General features: G+C 41.8%; 1 protein-coding gene across 1 annotated transcript in view; it reads right to left on the reverse strand.

Annotated features, from left to right (window-relative positions):
- Positions 1-18662: 18662 nt before the first annotated feature.
- Positions 18663-22993, reverse strand: part of LOC113032114 (protocadherin-1-like) — a 281958-nt gene continuing 277627 nt past the window's right edge. Inside the window, exon 5 of the mRNA XM_080305567.1 lies at positions 18663-18769. Within this exon, the coding sequence (XP_080161693.1) occupies positions 18678-18769 (92 nt within the window). The 3' untranslated portion in view covers positions 18663-18677. The remainder of the gene's footprint in view (positions 18770-22993) is intronic.

Here is a 22993-nt window from a genome sequence, read left to right on the forward strand (position 1 = left end):
ATCAGTCCATTTACCATCTAAACTTTGTATCGGGGCATTTAAATTCTGGTGTGCTGGTTAAGAAGAATTTGTTCTGGAACATACTTAAAAATGGTTCTTTTATGTGAAAGAACATCTTCTCCCATCTAGATGATCAAGACCTGAACCTGTTTCTGTCAGAGGTTTTCATAATGAACTCATTGTTGCACCTGTGTCATAAACGCTGCAGGACACTGCTCCTCCCTCTCTCTGTCACTCTTCATCAGAGATGGGTAATCCGATTACTTTTTTCAAATAACGAGTAAAGTAAGGGATTACTATTGCAAAAACGGTAATTAGATTACCTTTACTTTCCCGTAGGAACGCTGCGTTACTGCGTTACTAAAACTGTGATTTTTTTGCGAGAATGTCTCATGTAAGCAAGTGCTACGTTTGTGACAACAGCTGTGTGCAGATCAACAGTGGATCATATATCGAGTATGGGAGAGAGTATGAGCGTGCAGCGTTTAAAGTGTGGAAGTACTGACCTTACTTTAAGTTTGATTCCATAAAAAGTGACAGAAACATTAGCGTCCATTAGCATTGTGCGTGGGAAGAAAACTTATTTTTACAGCGAAAAAACCCCCCCTAAACTTCCAAGCAAGCACCGAGTGCGCTACCATGTAATGGGAAATTCACAGAGAAACTGCCGTATCCTTCCACTGACCGCTGCGGCACACCTGCACCAGGGTAAACCTCCGCCTACTCCACTCCTGCTTTACAGGTGAAAATAGAGCAACAGGACCGCTAGTCTTTGATTTATTTATTTTCTGCTGTGTTTTACTTGCATCTATTTGAAAGACTGAGTGTAAACACAAAAAAAATTATGTGCTGGAATGTGCAGAAAATAGGTTTAAATATTAAACAAATTTCTTCCAGTCAGTGAATGTTGCATATAATTACATTTTTGCTTGATGCATGAAGTTAAAAGATTAAAACTAATAAAAAAAGTTTTAAAAAGGGACTTTTCCATTTGATTACATTCTGTATGATGGATTATGTAGAAAAAGTAGAATTGGGCTGAGAGATCTATCACTTTATCACCTATTCAGGTTGTAAATCGTGTTTTTTAAAAAGTAACTGAGTAACTAAGTAATTAATTACTTTTGAAAATAAGTAATCAGTAAAGTAACAGGATTACTTTTTTGGGGAAGTAATCAGTAATTAGTTACTGATTACTTTTTTCAAGTAACTTGACCAACACTGCTCTTCATGCATTCATATTCCATGGCTGCACGCTGTTAACTTTCTCTCATAGTTTTTGCTTTTCCTCTAGGTTCTGTTTCTCCCTGTGTACACTTCAGCTCTCTCTGCCTGGAGCAGCATATTTCTGATCTGCCCCTTGAACCTTCTAGGTCTTTGTGTGCTGTTACTCACTTCCTTTCTCTGCTCCACTCACCCCAGCCAGGCGAAGCAGACCATTCCCATCCTGAGCCTGTTCCAGCTGGAGGTTTCTTTCTCTTCAAAGGGAGTTTCTCCTCTCCTCTGTTGGCCATTATGTAAGCTGAGGTACTCACCTTCTCTAATGTGGACCAGAAGCCTGTTTAGTGCTGATTATGTTTTATCCAAGTGCTAAATGAGTGGATTTAACTGGAAAATTATATTTCTTAAATTCAATTCAGCCTTACCTATCTGAAAGGGGGTTGGGTGGGGTGGATGTTTACCTGGCCCTATGTGCACCAACAGAAGATTCTGGGTGGATGTTAAGAGGCTAAAAGCAAAAACAGCACAGGATGTAGAATGCTGGGTAACCTCCTGCTAACAGAACAAATTCAGGTCTCTTTGCAACTGAGCGAGGTTTTTCCGACGATGCTGTCCAACACGATGTTCGAGTATCTCTCACAAGTAAATAAGCTCTGAGATCTGGTGACTGTAAACAGCAATGAGGCTTTTTGGGATATATTTGGAGGAAAAACTACTGCACTTATTATACTTTAGACTCATTCATTAGGTGAATAACAGGATGATTTTGCCTTTTTTTCCCAGTGTATTTACAGTGAACACGCTGACTCTCAGCTGCTTCTTATATAAATGCAAATATGCTCTTGCGGTTCTGATCACACAGCATCAGTGCTTTCCTTTTGTCACATCTTTTGTGGTGTTGTGCAAAGCTAACATGCAACAGGGCATAATTACAGATTCGAGTATGTTAATAAAGGAGCGAGCGCTGATTTAGCTAAGAGGCTCACTGTGTACCGTTTAAAGCCGAGTTTCCCTCGTTTGAATATTCATCACAGTCACACTCAGATGAAGATGAAACGGCCTCATTGTTCATCAGCAGTGGCGGCGTGCCGGCTCGTTCATGTTATGCACATATTAATGATGAGGACAATTCTCTTCGAGTGATTCCTAATCTGTTGACAAGAAGTCTCTGCAGGCCCTTCAGTCAGTTTGATGCAGATGATGATGGTGATAATGTTTTATCTATAAATCCCCCTGAGAGGGGAGCTGGAAGTCCTTTACTCAAATTTTAGACTCGTAAAAATTCAAAAAAAAAAAAAAAAATCGGATCAAACAAGACTTTTTACTATTACGAGTACAAAGCAACATGTTTCCACACTTTTTTTTTCTGATAGATGGAGAATTATAACGTGCACATCTCAGGGAATTACCGTCATTCACCGGCATCATTTATTCATTAAGGCATGAAAAGAGATGGGTTGCAAATTTGTTTGCAGATATGCAGCTGACCTGTGATGTATTTACATTTATTAAATGCATCAATCTTTTGTTTTCTTTTAGAAGGAAAGGTCACAGGTTAATCTCATCATGCAATCTCTTTTATTAAACCAAGACAAAAATGAAGCTTTGGGGTAACACCGTGTCCTCTGCTAATGCATGGAGCCATTTATTTCTGACATAAAATATATTTTTCCATTTGAGAATAGAATTTGTAGTGATGTGTTCAAGGTCGAGAGCAGCTCATTGTTGGCTGGATTTCTTATTTCTTTTGCAGAGAGATATCTGAGATATCCATTTTTACTACATTCTTTCTGTTTCACCTCCATCATTAACTGAGTAAAATTATATTCAAATACACTTTTTATGCTATTGTCAAATGAAAATACCCAAACTTGAAACGCAGACTGTGTTTGTACCTGATATATCAAACCGATGGTTTTAAATACATATTCATATTTTACTCTCACAGTCCAGGCGCAGTATGTTTTTAGCACTTTGGATGAAGGCGTTTTGACTTCTCTGTATGTGAAGCAGACAGCAGCTCAGTGGTGTCAGAACTGAGGCTGCGGTGTGCAAACTGTGATCCAGATTCGACCGTTTCCACAACTATTTTTATCGCTCGCTAATTAGCGAGACTTTAATTTCTGCTCCGTCCTCCAGACGGACCACAGGGGGTTTAACACTCCACAACCTGACGCGCCCCACTCCTCCCCTTGCCTCTACCTCCATCATCGTGTCGGTGGTGATGACTAACATCGAGCAGTAAGTTTAATAGCAATTGCAGGTGAAAACTTAATAAACACATGTTGTAGCAATTAGAAAGTTGTGAAATGCAATAGATCAGGATTTGTGGGTACAATAGCAACTAAATATGTGGGTGGCTGTGGCTGTGGCTACAATGTAGCTTGCCATCACCAGTGTGTGAATGTGTGTGTGAATGGGTGGATGACTGGATATGTAAAGCGCTTTGGGGTCCTTAGGGACTAGTAAAGCGCTATATAAATACAGGCCATTTACCATTTACCATAAATATGACTCTCTGTATTTGTGAGGATGATCAGTGAGAGCATGTACGCCCAGGCAGAGTTACAGTGGGGCAAAAAAGTATTTAGTCAGCCACCGATTGTGCAAGTTCCCCCACTTAAAATGATGACAGAGGTCAGTAATTTGCACCAGAGGTACAATTCAACTGTGAGAGACAGAATGTGAAAAAAAAATCCATGAATTCACATGGTAGGATTTGTAAAGAATTTATTCGTAAATTAGGGTGGAAAATAAGTATTTGGTCACCTCAAACAAGGAAAATCTCTGGCTCTCACAGACCTGTAACGTCTTCTGTAAGAAGCTTTTCTGTCCCCCACTCGTTACCTGTATGAATGGCACCTGTTTGAACTCATCATCTGTATAAAAGACACCTGTCCACAGCCTCAAACAGTCAGACTCCAAACTCCGCCATGGCCAAGACCAAAGAGCTTTCGAAGGACACCAGGAAAAGTATTGTAGACCTGCACCAGACTGGGAAGAGTGAATCTACAATAGGCAAGCAGCTTGGTGTGAAAAAATCAACTGTGGGAGCAATCATCAGAAAATGGAAGACATACAAGACCACTGATAATCTCCCTCGATCTGGGGCTCCACGCAAGATCTCATCCCGTGGGGTCAAAATGATCATGAGAACGGTGAGCAAAGATCCCAGAACCACACGGGGGGACCTGGTGAATGACCTGCAGAGAGCTGGGACCAAAGTAACAAAGGTCACCATCAGTAACACACTACAACGGCAGGGAATCAAATCCCGCAGTGCCAGACGTGTTCCGCTGCTGAAGCCAGTGCATGTCCAGGCCCGTCTGAAGTTTGCCAGAGAGCACATGGATGATACAGCAGAGGATTGGGAGAATGTCATGTGGTCAGATGAAACCAAAGTAGAACTTTTTGGTATAAACTCAACTCGTCGTGTTTGGAGGAAGAAGAATACTGAGTTGCATCCCAAGAACACCATACCTACTGTGAAGCATGGGGGTGGAAACATCATGCTATGGGGCTGTTTTTCTGCCAAGGGGACAGGACGACTGATCCGTGTTAAGGACAGAATGAATGGGGCCATGTATCGTGAGATTTTGAGCCAAAACCTCCTTCCATCAGTGAGAACTTTGAAGATGAAACGAGGCTGGGTCTTCCAACATGACAATGATCCAAAACACACCGCCCGGGCAACAAAGGAGTGGCTCCGTAAGAAGCATTTGAAAGTCCTGGAGTGGCCTAGCCAGTCTCCAGACCTCAACCCCATAGAAAATCTGTGGCGGGAGTTGAAAGTCCGTGTTGCTCGGCGACAGCCCCAAAACATCACTGCTCTCGAGAAGATCTGCATGGAGGAATGGGCCAAAATACCAGCTACTGTGTGTGCAAACCTGGTAAAGACCTATAGTAGACGTTTGACCTCTGTTATTGCCAACAAAGGTTATGTTACAAAGTATTGAGTTGTATTTTTGTTATTGACCAAATACTTATTTTCTACCCTGATTTACAAATAAATTCTTTACAAATCCTACCATGTGGATTCATGGATTTTTTTTTTTTCACATTCTGTCTCTCACAGTTGAAGTGTACCTCTGGTGCAAATTACTGACCTCTGTCATCATTTTAGGTGGGGGAACTTGCACAATCGGTGGCTGACTAAATACTTTTTTGCCCCACTGTATATTCTCTGGTGTGTTTGGTCATTCACTGGAAAAATTTTTTTTTTTAAAAATCTTGATTTTTTTTTAAATTTAAATTATTTAATTATGCAGGATTGTGTTCTATTTTGTTTAATGCAGTCTCTGCTTCATCTTTTTAAGAATAACTGTTAACCGTTGTTATATTTCATTTGGTATCAAATGTGAGAAATAAAACATGGTGGTGAATAAGTCACATCCATGTGTGATTATTTCTTCAAATTTCCATGCTGGTCCTTCATTCATGCTTCCGTATACGTCTAAATCCTGCAGTCATTAGAGGCAAATGTGCTCTTCGCCTTCACATGCCTGTGGTGAGGTGCATCTAACCTACCAATATCTATACCAGTGGAATCTGGGAGCTCTTTTTTTACATTGATATTATTTACAGAATAGAAAAGTCTATAAACCAAAATGTGTGAGTGACAAGAAGAGCACAGAATGAACAGAATTAACCGCAAAGTGGGAAGAAGGTGCAGCTTTTTCAGTTTGTACCTTAATTTTCCCAACTGTGGACTTTGTGTCTCTTTAATTGTCTTCATATTATTTTATAAAATGTCCCAAATTCTATAAAATCTGTCGTTTCCAAAATCTCCCTTGAGTATAGAAAATATTGTACTTTTTAAAAAAGTCTTCGTATGTTAAAATCTCTTTCTACAGTGTCTTCTGTTTTGTAAAAAAATGGAAGTGTGTCAAAGAGGCACACAGACACAAACAGCAGCGCTGAAGCATCCTAGTTTTTTTTCTTTCTTTTTTCTTTTTCTTTTTTTGAGTTAGATGAGTCGGAGGCTTTAGCAGAATTCCTCACAGAGAATTCATCCAATAACTGTTGGAGGGGGAAAGACAAGAAATTAGTTTTCTGCTCTCTACTGATATGAAACAATATGAGCTGTACTGTTTGCTGTGTGTGCGTGTGTGTGTGTCACCCAGGGCTCTTCATCTCTCGTGCTCCTCACAAAAGATTTCAAAGCACAAGAAGAGAGAAAAGTTTCGGTGCATCTTTGAACTTTAGCTGCCAGTCGACACATACTTTACCTCCCGTCTCATCTGCAGTCGAGAAACAGTTGCAGGTTCACGTCTGTAATAAGCTCACACGAGAAAACTGTAAAATCCGATTTTCCTGTTTGCTGTGGTCTCACATCTGATGGTTCATGACCGTGTCAGATCTGCCCCTCTTCTTTTACAGTGTGTGCTTCACCATCTGATTCGTGTCTGATGTCTGGCTCTGAGGATGGTCAGCTTGTGTTCACAAGCAGGTGCAACACCTGCCTACAGCTGCTAGGGGTTGCGCCCCAACCTCACCCTGCAGCCTGCAGCTAGATGTGCTGGGTCTTCTGGCTGCTTGCAGAGATATTTAGGTAAACATAAATATCAGGTGTTACGTGAGGGTCTGAGACACAATAAGCATCACACACATCTATAAATCTAGGCAATACATTTTTACATGTACTGTAGTTTTAGTGCTTGTTATAGCCTGAGGCGCCTGCTGTAGTTGTGCCCTGTGGCGTTGCCCTCCACCCACTCTCAGGTACCACCCGTGGTCCTGTGGAGCCAGAGAGCAGCTGACTCCACTCAGCAGTCCACCCTCTGAGTATTTCAGCTGAGGGAGAGGAGCTGGAGCAGAGTGCCTTTGTCTGGAGAGTGTGTGGGCTTTTTATTTGCCCCCCCCCCCCCCCCCTTTTTCCTTTTTTTTTTTGGTAGTAGCTTCAATGTTTTCTTGTACTGTTTTTTTTAAAACAGTGGTTTAGCAGTGTCTTTCACTGCAACAGTTGAACACACACTGGGATTGTTGCTGTCACGTTCCCACATCCTCCTGACCTTCTGTGGAGCGTTCAACCCAGCTGAGCCTCCTGTTTGATGGAGATGCACCAACTTCCCGAGAAAACAAGTTGTGTAAATTAACTTTGTGTCGGGGCTAGCAGCTTGGACTCAAGCGCAGGCAGTGGGTTGCGTTCAGTCTTTTCATTTTATTATACATCAGGTGCTATTTACAAAAGTGAGGGATTGGGGAAGGGCTTCCACGGGTCCACGGGTAGAAGAGGAAAGGAATGGATGCTCCAAACACACAGTGTCTCAGCCGCTCCTCACACTCTGCTCTCGCTCTCAGCTCACTCACGCTCAATTCACCAGATTGCGCGGAAACAGGAAGGGACCGGGGATCTGGAGACGGGAAGGAAAGCAATCACTAACGATGCGTGACACAATTCACTAATCTACAAGCTGGGATTCTCACTAACGTGGTGATTCAATATTCCAGCGACGAGAGGCTCTGAGCTGCTGCCTTCAGTAGGGTCCGAGAGTGGTGATAAGCTACAGGTGATTGATTAGCGGCAGGTGCGCATGCCAAGGGCAGGAGCCCGAAGAGAGCTCCGCCCCGGCTGAGTGCTGCTGGAGCAGGAGGGAGAGGAAATGAAAACAAAACAAAAACACATGAAGCCTAGCAGGGCTGGCCGGGGAGACACGGGGACCATGACACTTTGCATCAGGATGTTTCAGCTTTGAGTACACAAAGGTCAAAACATCTACAATGAGTGATCTGAAAAGAAGTTAAACCTGTTGAAAACAGCAAGTTTTCTTTTTTTGAAGCTCCCACACATCCACAAATACGAACTTCCACCCAGGGAAGCCAGAAGATTTCTGGGACTCTTGAAAAACGTTGACATTGATCTGCTGTTGGAGCAGCTGATGATGAAAAGCCATCCTAAGAAGCTTTAGTGATGATTTGCTTCCGATCAAATTAAAGTGCTGTAGATGCTTCATCTATTCATCCATGCTCAAATGGAAACTACTGGAGTAGCAAACACACAAAATAACCTGGATCACAGCAACACTTATGAGACATGATTTATTTTTTGTTGTGTTGCTTAAAACGTCACAAAAAAATGATTTAATGAGGCTCATGTGCTTTTACATAAGTGTCACATCACCACCGACTGTGGTATGAGATGTCTTAAACCCATCCTGTGTAGAGCTTTTGAGACTGATGATACTGAATGAATAGTGTTTTCTCATTTGTATATTGTATGTATAGTCTACAAAAATGGTCGTCACTCCATCATATTTGTGAGAAACATTTGAGCTCGTTGTCCCGGATGTTTGGGACAAGACGTTTTTACCTGCCGGCTCTCATCGTCTCACTGCCGCTCCGAGCAGCAGCAGGAGCACATTAGCGTGTCGGCTTTCGCCTGTTATGCAAAAACAGAGGGGAAAAAAGGCCTTCTAATAACGTCTGCTGGCGGAGGAGAGGAGAGACAATAACAGAGAACACATTCAGACAGATTGCCAACATGAGGAGCAAAGTGACTGCGGAGTCTGAGGGGAGTAATATTACAGCCATTTGGCTAATAGCCACTGCGCTCGTTACAGAGGCTTCACACAGACAGAACAAACAGTCTGAGGGAGAGCTGCTGAGACGACGGCAAGAAATCAGAGCATTTTAGCCAGGTGAGAGTGCCGTCAGTCAGCAGGTGTGAAATGAAAACTGCACCCTCCAGGAACTCTCACAGAAAAACTCCCTCACCTGCTGCATAATAGGCAGGTATTTATTCGATATTTTACCAGAGGTCACTTTTTAAACAAGCAATGTCTGACGCACACACACACAAAACCAAAGTGTGATCATGAAGATGCTTGAAACAAACTGGGTGTGTCACCTGAAATAGGTACCGCCCCAAATCTGTTCTGCCAGACTCCCTCAAAACTGCAAAACAGCACAAAATGCCCATTAATGGAAATAATGAGCAGTGTAATGTGGACTGTGGGGTGTAGTGAGTGCACAGGTGCAGAGCAGTTAAAGAGGGGGTAACACACTCAAATCAGTCATTCAAAGTCATTCATGTATTTACAATATAAAACAAAACATTAATTAAAAGTAAGTTTAAATAGAAAAAAATACATAAGAACCAACTTAAAAAAAAAAAATCAAATATGACCCAGTTGTGACCTAAGTGAGAATTCGGTACAATCAGCAGCTCTAAAATCAACACATCCTGAAATTCCTCCTCTAAAGGAAGAGGTCCCGTCCCTCCTGGCAGCAGCTGCCTGCCTGCCACTGCACACTGTAGGGCCCTGGTGCATCTACCCCGTCGGCTCGTCAACTCCTGCAGGTGCTTCAGCAACAAGTGGACCCACTTTTTCATGGCTCTGTGCCTCCAGCTCCTGCTGCAGTGTCATAGTGTGTCCTTGTAAAAACGCACTGACCCTTCCAGGGCCTCCCTGCCATGGCTGCTACTTAAAATTCGTCATTGTCCTTTTTCTATGCTTTGTGGCTCTGCTGTGTGGTTCTCTCTCTATAGTGCTCTCTTTTAAAGACTTCTAAAGACTGCTGATATATACAAGTTTAGGAGCACGTATACATATATAACATCTTTCTTCATACATCATGTGTTCACATGCCACTGCTGCATTAAAATTGGTTCTCCTTTAACAGGTTATAGAAAATGGATTGATCCATGATCGTGGCTTTGATAGAGCTTTCTTCCTGTTAAAAGGAAGTTTTTCCTTCCTATATATGGATCAAACCCTAAAAAAAAAAATTAAACTCTGCATCATATTTTATTGTATGTATTTGTTTGCAGCATGAGCAGCTTGGATAGTCGCTGCCTTCATATGATGGTTCCATCTCTTTAGTGCCAACTTTGGGGGTAAAATATTTGCAGGTGCATACAGATTGTTATGAATCTCACCCCACACGTCCCCAGAAATATTTGGGATTCATTAACGAGAAAAAAATCAGACATGATTTGGATGTCTTAAGTCTATTCTAGTAAGCCTAAGCATACTGAGAAATCTTGAACTTCTAAATATGTCAGGGATTTAAAAAACAAAACAAAACAGCTAAATACTTGCTCTAGTGAGTATTTGTGGCAGCAGGATGGTATATTTGAAAGTGAGTCAAAATAAAGTCTACTGTGTGTTTATGTTCATGTTAATGGAAGAATGCATCGCCTAGTCCATTCACAGAGGAATGAGACGTCAGGCTCCAGACACACACAGTCCTTGCTGGTAGGACACGTTCACTGCCACGTGAAAAATGTAGATTAATGCTGAAACCAATAACTAAGGAGCTGAAAATGGGAAATCTGACAAGTCCAAAGGAAAAACATGAAATCTGATCCAGTTCAGGCTGCATGTTTTAAAAGATGAACTGCTGGGAGATCTGGGATGGGGGGTATTCCCACCACAGATAAAGAAACTTTCCAAAGATTTTTCATCACAGCAGAGAAGAAACTTCCAGTCACAGGAAATCGGCTCGTCGGGTGGATGTGAGAGGAGAATGACTAATTATGAGCAGAATGAATAAGGCCATGCGGCTCTATAACTCAGCCTCCAATCTGATATTTAGAGGGAGTCATATTGAACTGGTGACGTTTTTGATTGGTAAGCACAATATTTACTGAGTAATATTTACTGAGTAGTGCCTCAGCAGCCAGCTCTGCTTATTAGAGCAGATTTCCAGGCTTGGCGGGCGGCGGCGGCGGCTTGGCAGCCGAGGCGCTCAGATGTGGATGTGAAGGTAAATTTTGCCGCCGCCCTTGGCTGTCACGGGGAATACGGATAATTCACTACAGGAGAAAATGGCACAGATTGCAGATTCTCCTGAGTATACAGGGTGTGTGTGCGTGTGTGTGTGTATGTGTGTATTCTCATCGTGCTGCAATTCTGAAGAAATGCTGGCACTCAAACAGAAATCAATGCTCCGCACATGTAACTTGTTTGTGGGTTTGTTTTCTTCTTTGTCGTCTTTTTGTTTCTCGCTCGATGTTCTTTACCAAACTCCACCGCACCGACGTCTTGCTCTAAACCGCAGCAGCTGGCTTCACCTCCCAAGGAAAGAAGAAAGCACAGAGATTAGATGGGCCCAAACAGTTTGGGTTGTAAATCCCTTCCCTTCAGACCAGCAACATTTCTCTTTTTCTTCTTTTCTGTTTACTGAAATTCTCTGGAGACGTTTTGTGCCAGAGAATCGTCAGGAATTACAAAATCAACACTTTCTAACAAAATAAAGGATGGATCGTTTTTCCTGTCACCAAACGCTCGGTTCGTCTTTGGGTGTCTCTTGATGTTTGACTGATATGTTTGTTCATTAGGGACTTGGCTGTCTGTCATTTTGCAATACAGGAATGCTCAGCAAAATGAAGTTGTCACCTCTTCCAGTGCCACACACACTAAGTGCATAATAGTAGCACGACAGGAGCGCACAGGATCACAGCTGCAGATTTCAGAGGGAGATTTTAGTCACTGCCAGGTGTTGCCTCATCATTGCGTTTTCAAGCTTCGTCGGTATCAGTGTGTCATAAGTGTGGAATTTCGGTATGTGAGTATTTCAGTCACCGTATTTGAAGAGGAAGGTCATTTTCTCTTTTATAATAAAGAGAAATGGTGAATAAGTCATTTAGGGGCTCAGTGAGCATCAGTCGTTGTCAGAAAGACGTCACAAACAGGAAGAAGCAGCTGAAGTTTAGCACTAGTAGCTAGCTACTGTGCTAGCTCACATCATTTTCCACGCTGGAAAATTCCACAGTCATTTTTCTTTCTCACCATATGAAACTTCGTGTGAGTTTTGTTTTTGACTAACAGGGTTAGCTTTAAGTTGCTTTAGTCATTTAATGTATTAAATGGCTAATTTCTGTTCAGTGGCACTGATCATACTCTATGATTTGATTTTGTATGACGTTAGCCTTTTGTGCCATCAGATGGCCCATCTCAGCCTGGCCTCCCTTGGACATGTGGAAGTGTAATACAGCCTCCACCACATTTAGTGGGGTTCCTGTTTTACTATGTTACAGTCCTCAGTGAGGAAACTGCGGATGAGACCATGTTTATTAAAATGTCAACTAAAGCCTGAAAAGATTTGAGCTTTTGTTTCCTCCACCTGCATATTTCCATTTAAATCTGCATAATGTCCCATCAACACAACCTCAACATCTGCTGAGCAAAAAGTCTCCTATTTCTGAAGCCGGATGATTTATCACTTTTAGCAAGAGATACATGAAGTGCTGCCTGTTGCTGTGAGAAAGCTTAAGAATCAAACTAAACAGACTGAACATCTTTTTATTTTATAGTTAAAGGACTAACTAACTAACTAAACTGTACATGAATCTGCTGGTGTGGGCCTTTAGCCTTGGAACAAGAGCTACAGCACCCGTGAGAGGTTTTTCCCCGTTTTTCTCCTACCTTAGAGATCAGAAGAGAAAAATGTGATTCTTCCCTCACACACACACACACGCACACGCACACACACACACACACACACACACCGACATACTTCATTCTTAAAAATAAAAGACAGCCACAGAGGATACATCTAATCTGGTGGGTTTCATCATTTTCATCATTAAAACGAGGAGAAACGAGTCTCAAATTCTCTGGAAGTCCATGTTTGAAGAGAAATGTCAAAACCTTGGACCGTGAATAATTTCTAACGAGCAGCTCCCTGTGATATTTTGTTGACCTATAGCTTCAGCAAATATCCATGAAATCAAATCCATTTAAGAACAAATCAGACTAACTGCACAGTAATCAATATTATTCTTTGTTAGTGTCGAGCTCCAAAGAAAAGATAGCGCCCTGCCCTGCTGCTGTGTCTGAAAGTCAGGTCTTACATCAAAAATGAAGATGGAGCAGTGAGTCCCTGTCCGCCGGGGGTAGTGTTTCTTTTCTTTAATTACTGGACTGAACCTCTTTCTATGTAATCACAAACAGAGCAAGTCAATGCACTAGATGGAAGATTATGTACTTGAATATTTGGCAACACAGGAGCTGGTACTTAAAGAATAAATAATTAAAAATTCTTTCTTTATGGATGCTGTGATTTCCATTTGCTGCGATCAGCTGACCAGTGCTGTTTCTAAGGTTTTCTGCTGTTGGACATTTCAGACATTTTACATTATAAAGGTGGAATTTTCATAACAAATAACATCATCAGCTGATATGCAAATCTCAGCCAACCATAGATCTGTCTCGAACCAGGGGCCACATTCAAACACCTCTATTCACTTACTTGGACAGATTTTATTTTAGCCATCAAGGCAAATGAAAACTGCACCCGGTAAACTTTTCTGAATTGGTTTGCATTGGTTTGCTAACTACTCACCAGTCTGTTCTGCACCATCCAAAATACTAAATACCACAATACTGCAGCTGCCCAGTTTAACCTGCTCTAATCTTTGAATACTCTTCAGTTATAATGCCAGGAAAAAACAAACCCAAGAAACAAAACATCAATGCACATGCGCTACAGTCAGCTGATTTCAGCTCATGTGCTGGAGGGGGGAAGTATAGCCACACAGGTTTAGAGGGGTGGAGATGAAGGACAAGAGTGTTGTTGTAAAGTGGAAACTGCATCAAGCAAAGAAACAACCACATTATATTGCTAACACACTTTCAACTTTTTATAAGCACCTACACAGAGAGCATGCTAATGCAAAGATAGCCCAGTACCCAGAGTGATAATCAGTCGGACCCTGATTTTCAGTGATGAACGTTCAGGCTTGTAGCCTCTGTTTCTACCTGTTTGTGTTTCTGAAGTGGAATAACTCTGTCGATGCTTTAAAGTGTCTGTGCTAGATTTGGTCTTTGCTCTGTTTTTATATAAAAAAAACACTACAACAATATCGTATGTGAGTCCTCATTAGGATTGGGATTTGTGTTGATGTGTGGGGCTGTAGGCTGAGGTTTATTGTTAGCTGATGACAGAGTAACAAGAAAGTAATAACAGAGCAGTGTAACACTTTCTTCAGTGAATAATTAGCATTAACGTACTGCATTACTTTTAAGAACAGCAACAAGTGATGTGTAATACATTACTTTTCTTTAGTAATGACGTCAACACTGGTAATCAGCTCCTCCATGGCCAGTTCATTTCAATTCAGATTTATTTAACTAGCTTGAACAACAACAGACACTTCAAGTCACTTTTCATTGTAAGGTAAAGAAAGAAGCTCCAGCAATCAGATGGCCCCTATGTGCCAGCATTTGGCAACAACAGGAAAGAAAAACTCCCTTTTAACAGGAAGAAACCTCAGCTTTAGGACGTATCTTTATTTGCCCCTTCCTGAGCCTAATGTTAGCCAGAATGTTTTTTTAATGTGTAACCCCAAAGCGTGAGCTAATGTTTTAAAGGTGTATCTGAAGCTGTGAAAAACTCCTCTGTCCAAACTTTTTTCATGCCAGATGTCAACATGAAAGAAAATGTGCAGAAATATAAGAGCAAAGTAAAGTTTCTATTCAAATAAATCAAAGTCTTAACAAACCTCATAAACTAAAGGCATATTTATTCAACTATAACATATAGAGGAATGAATGAAAGCCACTGTATTTTGCAACATTACATTTTACATTGGTGAGATCTCTTTTTGTAAGAATCAATATGCTCGGAGCTGAGAGACATAGATGGAAGAGAGTGGGAGGCACTGGGTATGCTGAACAGTATATATTATGAATGAAAATAAGGCCAGAGAAGGATGCCAAATATAATCAATCAAATAAGGAGTTTGAGAGCAAGGTAAAGAACCGAGGAGAGGAGAAAACTAAAATGAAGGAGTGCGAATGAAGGAGAGGAAAAATAAAGGAAAAGGACTCGGGGGTACGAGCTAGAGGAAGGAGGAAAGGTTTGTCTGAGGAGTAGCAGGAGGAAGGGCGGCGTTCAGTGCATCACTGCAGCAATGGAAGAGAGAAAAATGGACTGAATGGATAGACAGAACCGGGAAAGGAGGGAAGTTCACCCATGCAGGGTCAGTGGGAGTGAAGGGGAGTACGAGGGAGGAGGAGGCACTGCGCTGGGGGATATTATCCGTCAGAATCACCCTCTCCTCCCGTCGAGTGATTGATACAAGTGCTGCCTCTGGAGGCCCTGAGGGGAGCCCCACCCCCTCACCCCTTCCATCCATTCATCCATCCATCCCTCCTTCCAGTTCTTCACCCCTCCTCTGTTTTCGCTCCTCAGCAGGCTCCTCAGTGGCCTGCCCTGGGGCCGACAGTGATGGAGAGAGGCCGCGAACATCAGAGACACAAGGGAGGAAGGGAGACCGATGAGGAAGGAGGGCTGGTACTGTCCGAACTGCAGAAGCATGCACCATCTCATGGTAGAGCTTGTCCACTTCCTCTAGCTATCATGACCTCAAGGAACACACACTTTCTGTCATAAAAGAAAATTATATAGTCTTGTAAATATTGCTGGGTTTATTTCAGAGCATGAATGTGAATGATTCTCAACTCTTTTCAATCTAATGTTTTCACTTCAAAAGAGGGTCCAAATGCAGCAACACGAGGGGAGAAGTTGACTTCACTCGACTAAAGACGATACAAGATCACTAAAGTACAAACAAACAAAGAGAGTCAGCAGACAAACCGCAGCAAAGGTTAATCTAATGAGGGATAAGCAATCGGAAAGGCCTGGAACGACACAAACACAGGAAATCACACCAACAAAGATACACATGGTAAATATTATCACGATGAAAGAGAAAACCACAGTCAGAAAGGTTCAGCTCACTTTGGTTAAATACATCTTTTGTGTGATTTTTGTGGGGAGACAGATATTTTTTCAGATCTGAGAAGGAGAACATGTTCATGCTTGCAGCTCTGTAGTTCAGTTAATTCATTTAATTTCAGTGTTATTTATACAATATAGTTCGATGCTCTACCAGCACACTCCCAGTGATGTCAGGTGGGTGGGTGTGGGACTTGTGACAGACCTGGAGCAGGTAGAGGTAGTTATATTTTACCAATTAAAAACAAAACTTTGCACAAATTTTAGCTCCCATCGTCAGCTGCTCTCCTGATTCAGACAGGAATAATAAGCAAGTAGTGTCCTGTGCATTAAAAACAAAAGCCTCTCAGTTATCTCAGGTAACAATTCAGCTGCTTGACCAGTGGGAAAAGAAATCTTCCCACAATCTCATTATGTCCCATAAAATGCATAAAACCATAATTAATGCATTAATGTAAATGGCTCTTTGTAATGCATAATGATCCTGAGGGTGATCTTGGTCCCTTTAAACAACTTGAAGTGCATCTACAGCGGCTCTTCTTCCTCTGCAGGATGGTGCAGGTTCAAGTGAGGGTCGTGTTTTTAGTAAGAGCAGCCATTATTCCCTCTAACTGTGAATTTGCATGAACCCGCTGAGGTCAAGTTTGTTAGCTGCTGTTAACGCTGCCGTCCGGCTCTCTGCCTCCTACTCTGCCGCCACTTCACCGCCACGCAGAAAGGAGCTATTGTTCGTCATTTTGACGGAGAGAAGGGAAGGAAAAAAGGCACATAACTGCAGGCGCTGTGTGAAATGTTAAAATGGAGATTAGCCCGGCCACCGCAGATCTCGCTTATAATGATTAAACATCGCGCCTTGCATTTCAATGGGAACACTTGTGGCTGCGAGCGCTCTGATAAGGCTCTGGTTTAATTCACACATACACATGCAACATTTAGACCAAAGAAAGGACATGCTTTCAGAGGGGGAGCAAGCGCTGGTTTGTTTAGATGCTTGGCTACGGAAGCCGCCTCTGTCAGAAGAAGAAACACGACTCCAACAGAAAATCAAATGCAACCCCTCTAGCCTTAAAAATTCTCAGAGAAGCTTATCAGCGTTGTTTTAATTCTAGCACGTTATCGGTCGTTTTACGTGGTTAAGAAAGACAATAATGCACTATGAAGTGGAGCGCTTTGCAAAGAAAATGGCAAAAATTCATTAAACCTGACCCAAAACTGTTTTATTGATATAATTATAGTGACATCGTGCAGCAGTACATGATGCCACTAAATGCAGTGTAATTGAATTAATCAAATGCAGTGGGAGACGTAATCAAAATAAACCGTCTGTATGCTCTCTCCATTAGAGGAACAACATCACAATGAGCTCTTTATCCAAGGCAAATATAAATTTTTTAGCAGGGATCAGCCTCTCTCCAGCTTTACTACCGAGGCAAAAGTGCCTTCACGAGTGTTTAACTTTGTAATTGCACCACATTCGCGTTTGGTGATTCCTCCACAGTATGCCCAAAGAAAAGAGTGACTCAGACACTTGCGTCTTATTATAATATATCGTAAAATTGTTTCTTGTTAATCGAGAATGAGTGACAGCAGTGAGGGAACGTGGCAGCGAGCCACTGATTTACCACTGAAGTACTTTTGTAAGAAACTTAACATCTGAACATCTGTCACAACATATTTTATAAAACCCAATTTTTGCACTGCTGATTCATATTTATAAGAATTAATCTGAGAAGAATGTAGCCTGTACATTCAATTCAATGACCCAACAGTAGGAGGACAATGTGTTCTTATGTTAGACGGTAAAATCTTCACCAAGAATTGTCCTTTTTTTTTAAGTGTTTAAAACCACATTTTAGAAATGCCCTTTTTGCTCCCTTACCCACCTTCAGGTCGTATGTCAATAATCATTTTCTAAGTTAAAGTTGTTTCTTGTTCAGATCTGCTTTTAAAATACTGAGATGGCAACAAAAAATGCAAGGCTTCACAATGGAACTCTGCTCATAGGCTAATGCCACTTAACAGCCAGAAGGCAGCACCTCTCTGTGGCAGGAAGTTTTACAGAACAAGGTATTCTGTAAGAACCTGAGAGAACCAGCACAGTTCAGCAGCACTTTGACCTTGATATTGACTGGTTGTATGGCAGCTGTGTCAGAATAAACTGAAGCAATATGTAACTACATTTTGCACAGGAAAGAAGTCTGCTGGTGCTAGCACTGCAAGTGATTGTCATAATGGACGTTAATAAGGACTCAGGAGCAACTGGCGGTTAAATGATCTTTATTACAAAAGGGAACACCAAGGAATTAATTAAAGGCAGGAATAACTGACTCAGAGAAGTGCTGCTTGACTGGAATGAGGCAGGGTTTTCTGTTGGACGGGAGAACAGCGTTAAAAGAGGTCCAGGTGAGTGTGGGAAAAAAAGACCATGTTGACAGTGTTTATTTTAGGAATTTGAGTTCTTACTTGGTTTTCCTTCAGTGTAAACGTGGTGGAAGTGTGCAGGTGAGGAGTGAAGGAGCGGTGGAGAACAAGGATGTCAGCAAAACCGTTTCCTGCCAAATGAAGCGCGACTAGCTCGAGTTGAGCAGGTAAGTGAGGCGGAGCTATTTTGAGAAATGGAGGCATCTGACTTCAGCCATCGAAACCTTTACTGGAAAATGAGAATAAAGCAGGATCACCAAGGAAAAAACGGTTACCTTGATTATCACCTGATAGGTAGCAATAATCTGGCAAACATTGGAGTGCCAGTAGGCCCTTAAATACTGCAAACCTTAATTAGTGGAGTTCGTCTGAATCCCAGCAGCATCAGCACCGCCCACAGGGCGGGCCAGCGAGAGAGCCCGGTCCACTGCTCCACCTGAGACTTCGGGGAAACAGAGAGAGGAAAAATGGAGAAAACCCTCCAACCCACAGAAACCATGACAATAATACCCACACTTAGCAAACTAATTATAATGTCTAACCTCATCTATTAAATCGCATGCAGTTTTGACTGTTAAATTAGTCAATTAGATTTTTCTCTCTCCTTTAATCAGCTGATCAGGAAGGGGACGCCCCCCTGGAAAAACACTGTGTACACAGCAGTAAAGTCTCTTTTTTTTATTTCTTTTATTTCTTTTATTTTTTGCCTATGGAGGGATTACATTGTTGAATCAGTGCTGCAAACTAGTTTAACACACCCAAGAAAATGCTTCCAGGGATTTTAGAGTTGCAATGCGGGAGGGGCGTGTGCAACTTGTAAGCAAAGTATAAAAGCGGCTTCCACATTAACTATTAAAAATGCTGCTTTATTTGCTGGGGGCAGGAAGTGTTGTTTGTTCCTGCAGAGCATTTTTGCTGCTTTAAATTGGATGTATGCTAACGTATTGTTTCAGGGTTAATTCCATGATGTGCTTCTTTAGCTTCAGCTCTTATTTTCCTCTTTTATGATGCCTTTGGTTGCATCATCACGTCCTCATTACAGTCATTACATGGGAACTACACAAAACTCTCTGTGTCCCGTTGGCCCCTATTGCTTTCAATTTTGGGGGGGAAAAAAAATTGCTTCCCAAAAATGTAACCACCATCCACTTCTCCTCTCTAGCCTCCTCTGCGTCTTCCAGCTCAGACTAGAGTGTGAAGCAGGCTGAGAGAGGCTGCTGATTGTGGAAGTCTCAGCTCTCGAGTGTTTAGAGGATGCCTCTTTATGTTTCTGCCCACTGTGATTTTTGAAATTCATTTTAGAATCTTTTGGAGAACCCAACCTTAACTATCATAATCATCGTCATCTTAATGTGCCCCTGTCACCTTTAAATTGAAGCTTCGGCGTATTCGATTTGTTCTGTTCCCTCTAATTTTCCTGCTGTTCTCTGCGGTTGCTGCTGCGACCTGCTTTCACTGCCGAGAATCAATACGGTTTTATCTTACATTATTATGTTATCATCTACTTCCCATTCTAGGTATGCTTTACACCCCTGCCTCAGCAGAACCACACGTAGAGATGAGCTGAGGTCAATGGGAGAAATGAAGAGAATCTGAGAGACAAGAAGAGAAAAGGCAAGAACAGAAAGGTGAACGAGTGCAGGTAGAGGAGGAAGCAAATAGAAGACAAACTAAACTGTGAGACCAAAAACACAAAAGCAATGTTGGGAAACAAGATGGTGATTGCACTGATGCTTTTGTGTCTACATGTTGAATCTGAAGTTGTTGGAGAGCCCAGCATGCAGTTGTTTTGGTCTGTTCACAAACACCTTCCTTGGCATGATGGCTCTTTTTCTTTTTCAATAGAAAGTGGCCCTGAAACAGGTTTGAGACAGCACTACCTCCGAGGAACACACACACACACACACACACACACACACACACACACACACACACACACACACACACACACACACACACACACAGGTTTCTGGGGGGGGGGGGATTTGGCTGGAAGAAGGAAAAAATCAACAAAGCCGTCAAAATGAAGGAATGAAGGAAACAGGAGCTGAAAGAAGCTGAAAGGCAGGAATAAGCAGAAAGATAAAGAGGCAGAAGGTTAAGATGGCAATGAAGATATGATGGACGGTAAAAGTGGAGAGAAAAATAAAGGAGCAAACAGGAAACAATGATGAAGGCAAGGACACACAAACCATTGATGCAGTGAGAGAGAGGGGACAGAAGGAAAGACTGGAAACACGGAAAACAAACGATAAAGATGAGGGAAAATAGAGAAGAGCTTAAAAGGAAAAAACTTGGTAAGGAAGAAAAGAATGCAACAAAAAAAAAGATTAGAGAGAAAATTGAGGGAATTAAAAGGCCAGATGGGGCAATAAGGTTTGGAAGGACACAAGTGAAGGAAAGGCAACAGGTGACAAAGAAGTGAGAATAAAGTATAAATCACCAAAAAGTAGAAGAAAATAGAAGAGCAAAAAAATAAGGGAGAAATTAAATGTGGGGGATAAGATGCATGAAGTGTGCACGACTTGGGCTGCAACAGTGAAAGCATGGATGAGGAGAAAAGGAGGAGGACGAGGCAAGTGAAGACAAACAGTCTAAATAAACTAGAAGATGAGAAATAGGGTAAAGTGATAAAAACCTGTGGGGGAAAAAAAAAGGGGGGAGAAAAGCAACCTGCTGCAAGTGTGTCATCCTCCTCAAAACAAGCTGTGATAATATTTTCTTTTTGTTGTTCCCAGAAATATTGTGCGGCAATGAATTTAATCATTTTGCCCTGAATTTCAATTTACTGCTGTAATGCGATGCAACAGCGCTATAAGCACAGTGTCAAAGTGCCTTCCTCCGAGTCTGTTTGATATTCCTCGTACACAGCAGCCACATACAGGGTTTGTTTTTATTGAAATGTGATTGGGTGGTGTCTCACTTTAGGGCATGACACTCTGCAACTTGAGGATTCACGAGTCAATTTCCTGAAGTGGAATCCAATAACGCTGAAGAAACCGAGGCGAGGTGTTTACGACTCCTTAGGAACATCAGGTGAGCGACGCTGAAAAGGCTGTAAGTCACTCTGAAGATGGAGCCGGAAACGTTTTATGCTGAGAATGGGAGGAAGTATACCCGTGGAAACTGTTCATTCTCCATCGCTGGGAAACCGGGACAGCAAAATCTGCTTTTTCTTCCCATGGAGAAACCGAGGTCGTCCTCCGGGAATTTAGGCTACAAATAGGTTACAAAGTGTAGCTGAAAGTTTGATCAGTCAGACCTTCTTAATAATGTGACAAAAAAATTAATCACTTTAGCAGGTTATTGGTATCAGCCAATGCAAGTTATTTATTTTAAATTGGACAAAAGTTTGTGGACTACAGAATAAGGAATAATGGAAGTCCAACAAAAGGACACTTGGAAAGAGAGGTCGGCTGTTTCCTGAGGTTCTGCTTTCAGCTGATATTGATCAGAAAATACAGCCTTCCCAGCAGGAGGCCATAGATGTTCAAATTTCCACATTGGCACAGCTGGGATTAGATTTAACTCTTTATTTAAAAAAAATCATAGATTGAACCTTTGTATGTCATTTCCATATTTTGACGCTTGGTTTGGGATTTTGCTGTCTGCAGGAAAAAATGTTTAAAAAATACTTGGAAAGTAATTTGCAATTCAAATTACTTTAATTACTTTAATTACTTTAATTCAGTCTTGTTTTATTTATATAGCACTAAATCAGCAGCTGCCACAAAATGCTTTATATTGTAAGCTAAAGACAATACAGAGAACACCCCAACAATAAAAAGATTCCCTCTGAGCAAGCACTTGGCAATACTGGGAAAGAAAAACACCCTTTTAACAGGAAAACCTCCAGCAGAAGCAGGGTCTGAGAGGGGCGTCCATCTGCCATAGTCAAGGGGAGGGAGAAAGCACAAAACTGGCACTTACCTGAAACTCGGATGTGCTCTTGCATTACATTTTCAGTTTCCACCAAACACAATTTTCACTCGTAACGCACTGTCCTAGTTCAGTTAGCCCTGGTTCGTGACTTTGATGTCTCAGCTCTCCACAAGTCTAATATTTTTTTATCACTATAGTTCTTTTCATCTGTCCCACAACTTCACACAAAACATCCTGTTTTTTACAGCTGTTGAACGACATGACACAGCAGGCCTGTTAAATTAAAGCGCTGCAGATGTTTAGGAGGTGGATTTGTTTGAACTGTTTAGAGATATAGTGGCATGCTAATTTGAGCTAATCAGCCATAGAGTGTGATTTAAAATGTTATAAATCTGTGCAACCAGAAGCTTTGTTTCCATCCACAGACCTTAAAATGGGCAGTTAGGTTTACTTTTATTATGCCTACATGAAAGACTCTCATGCTTTTGGAAGGCAAGAAGAGAGTCATGGTCTCAATGATCATCTTCAGACTGGAGTATTTACTCCAGGTACATAACACAGAACCCTTATGTAACCCCTCCATCAGGCTGACCATCAATCTTTCATTTAGACTCAGCATCTGCAGGTTTATGGGAAGGGACAGATGTGTCTGCAGATGTGGCTGTGCAGAGGTATAAAAAGTGTTAAATAAAGACAGCCGACGTGAAATTGTGCTTGGCATTGTCCCCGTTCTGAAGCGACACATGTAACAAGGCTCGTGTTTAACTAAGTGAACAGCAGGAAC

The sequence above is a fragment of the Astatotilapia calliptera genome, chromosome 2 (genome assembly GCF_964374335.1).
Source record: "Astatotilapia calliptera chromosome 2, fAstCal68.1, whole genome shotgun sequence".
NCBI classification, from domain to species: Eukaryota; Metazoa; Chordata; class Actinopteri; order Cichliformes; family Cichlidae; genus Astatotilapia; species Astatotilapia calliptera.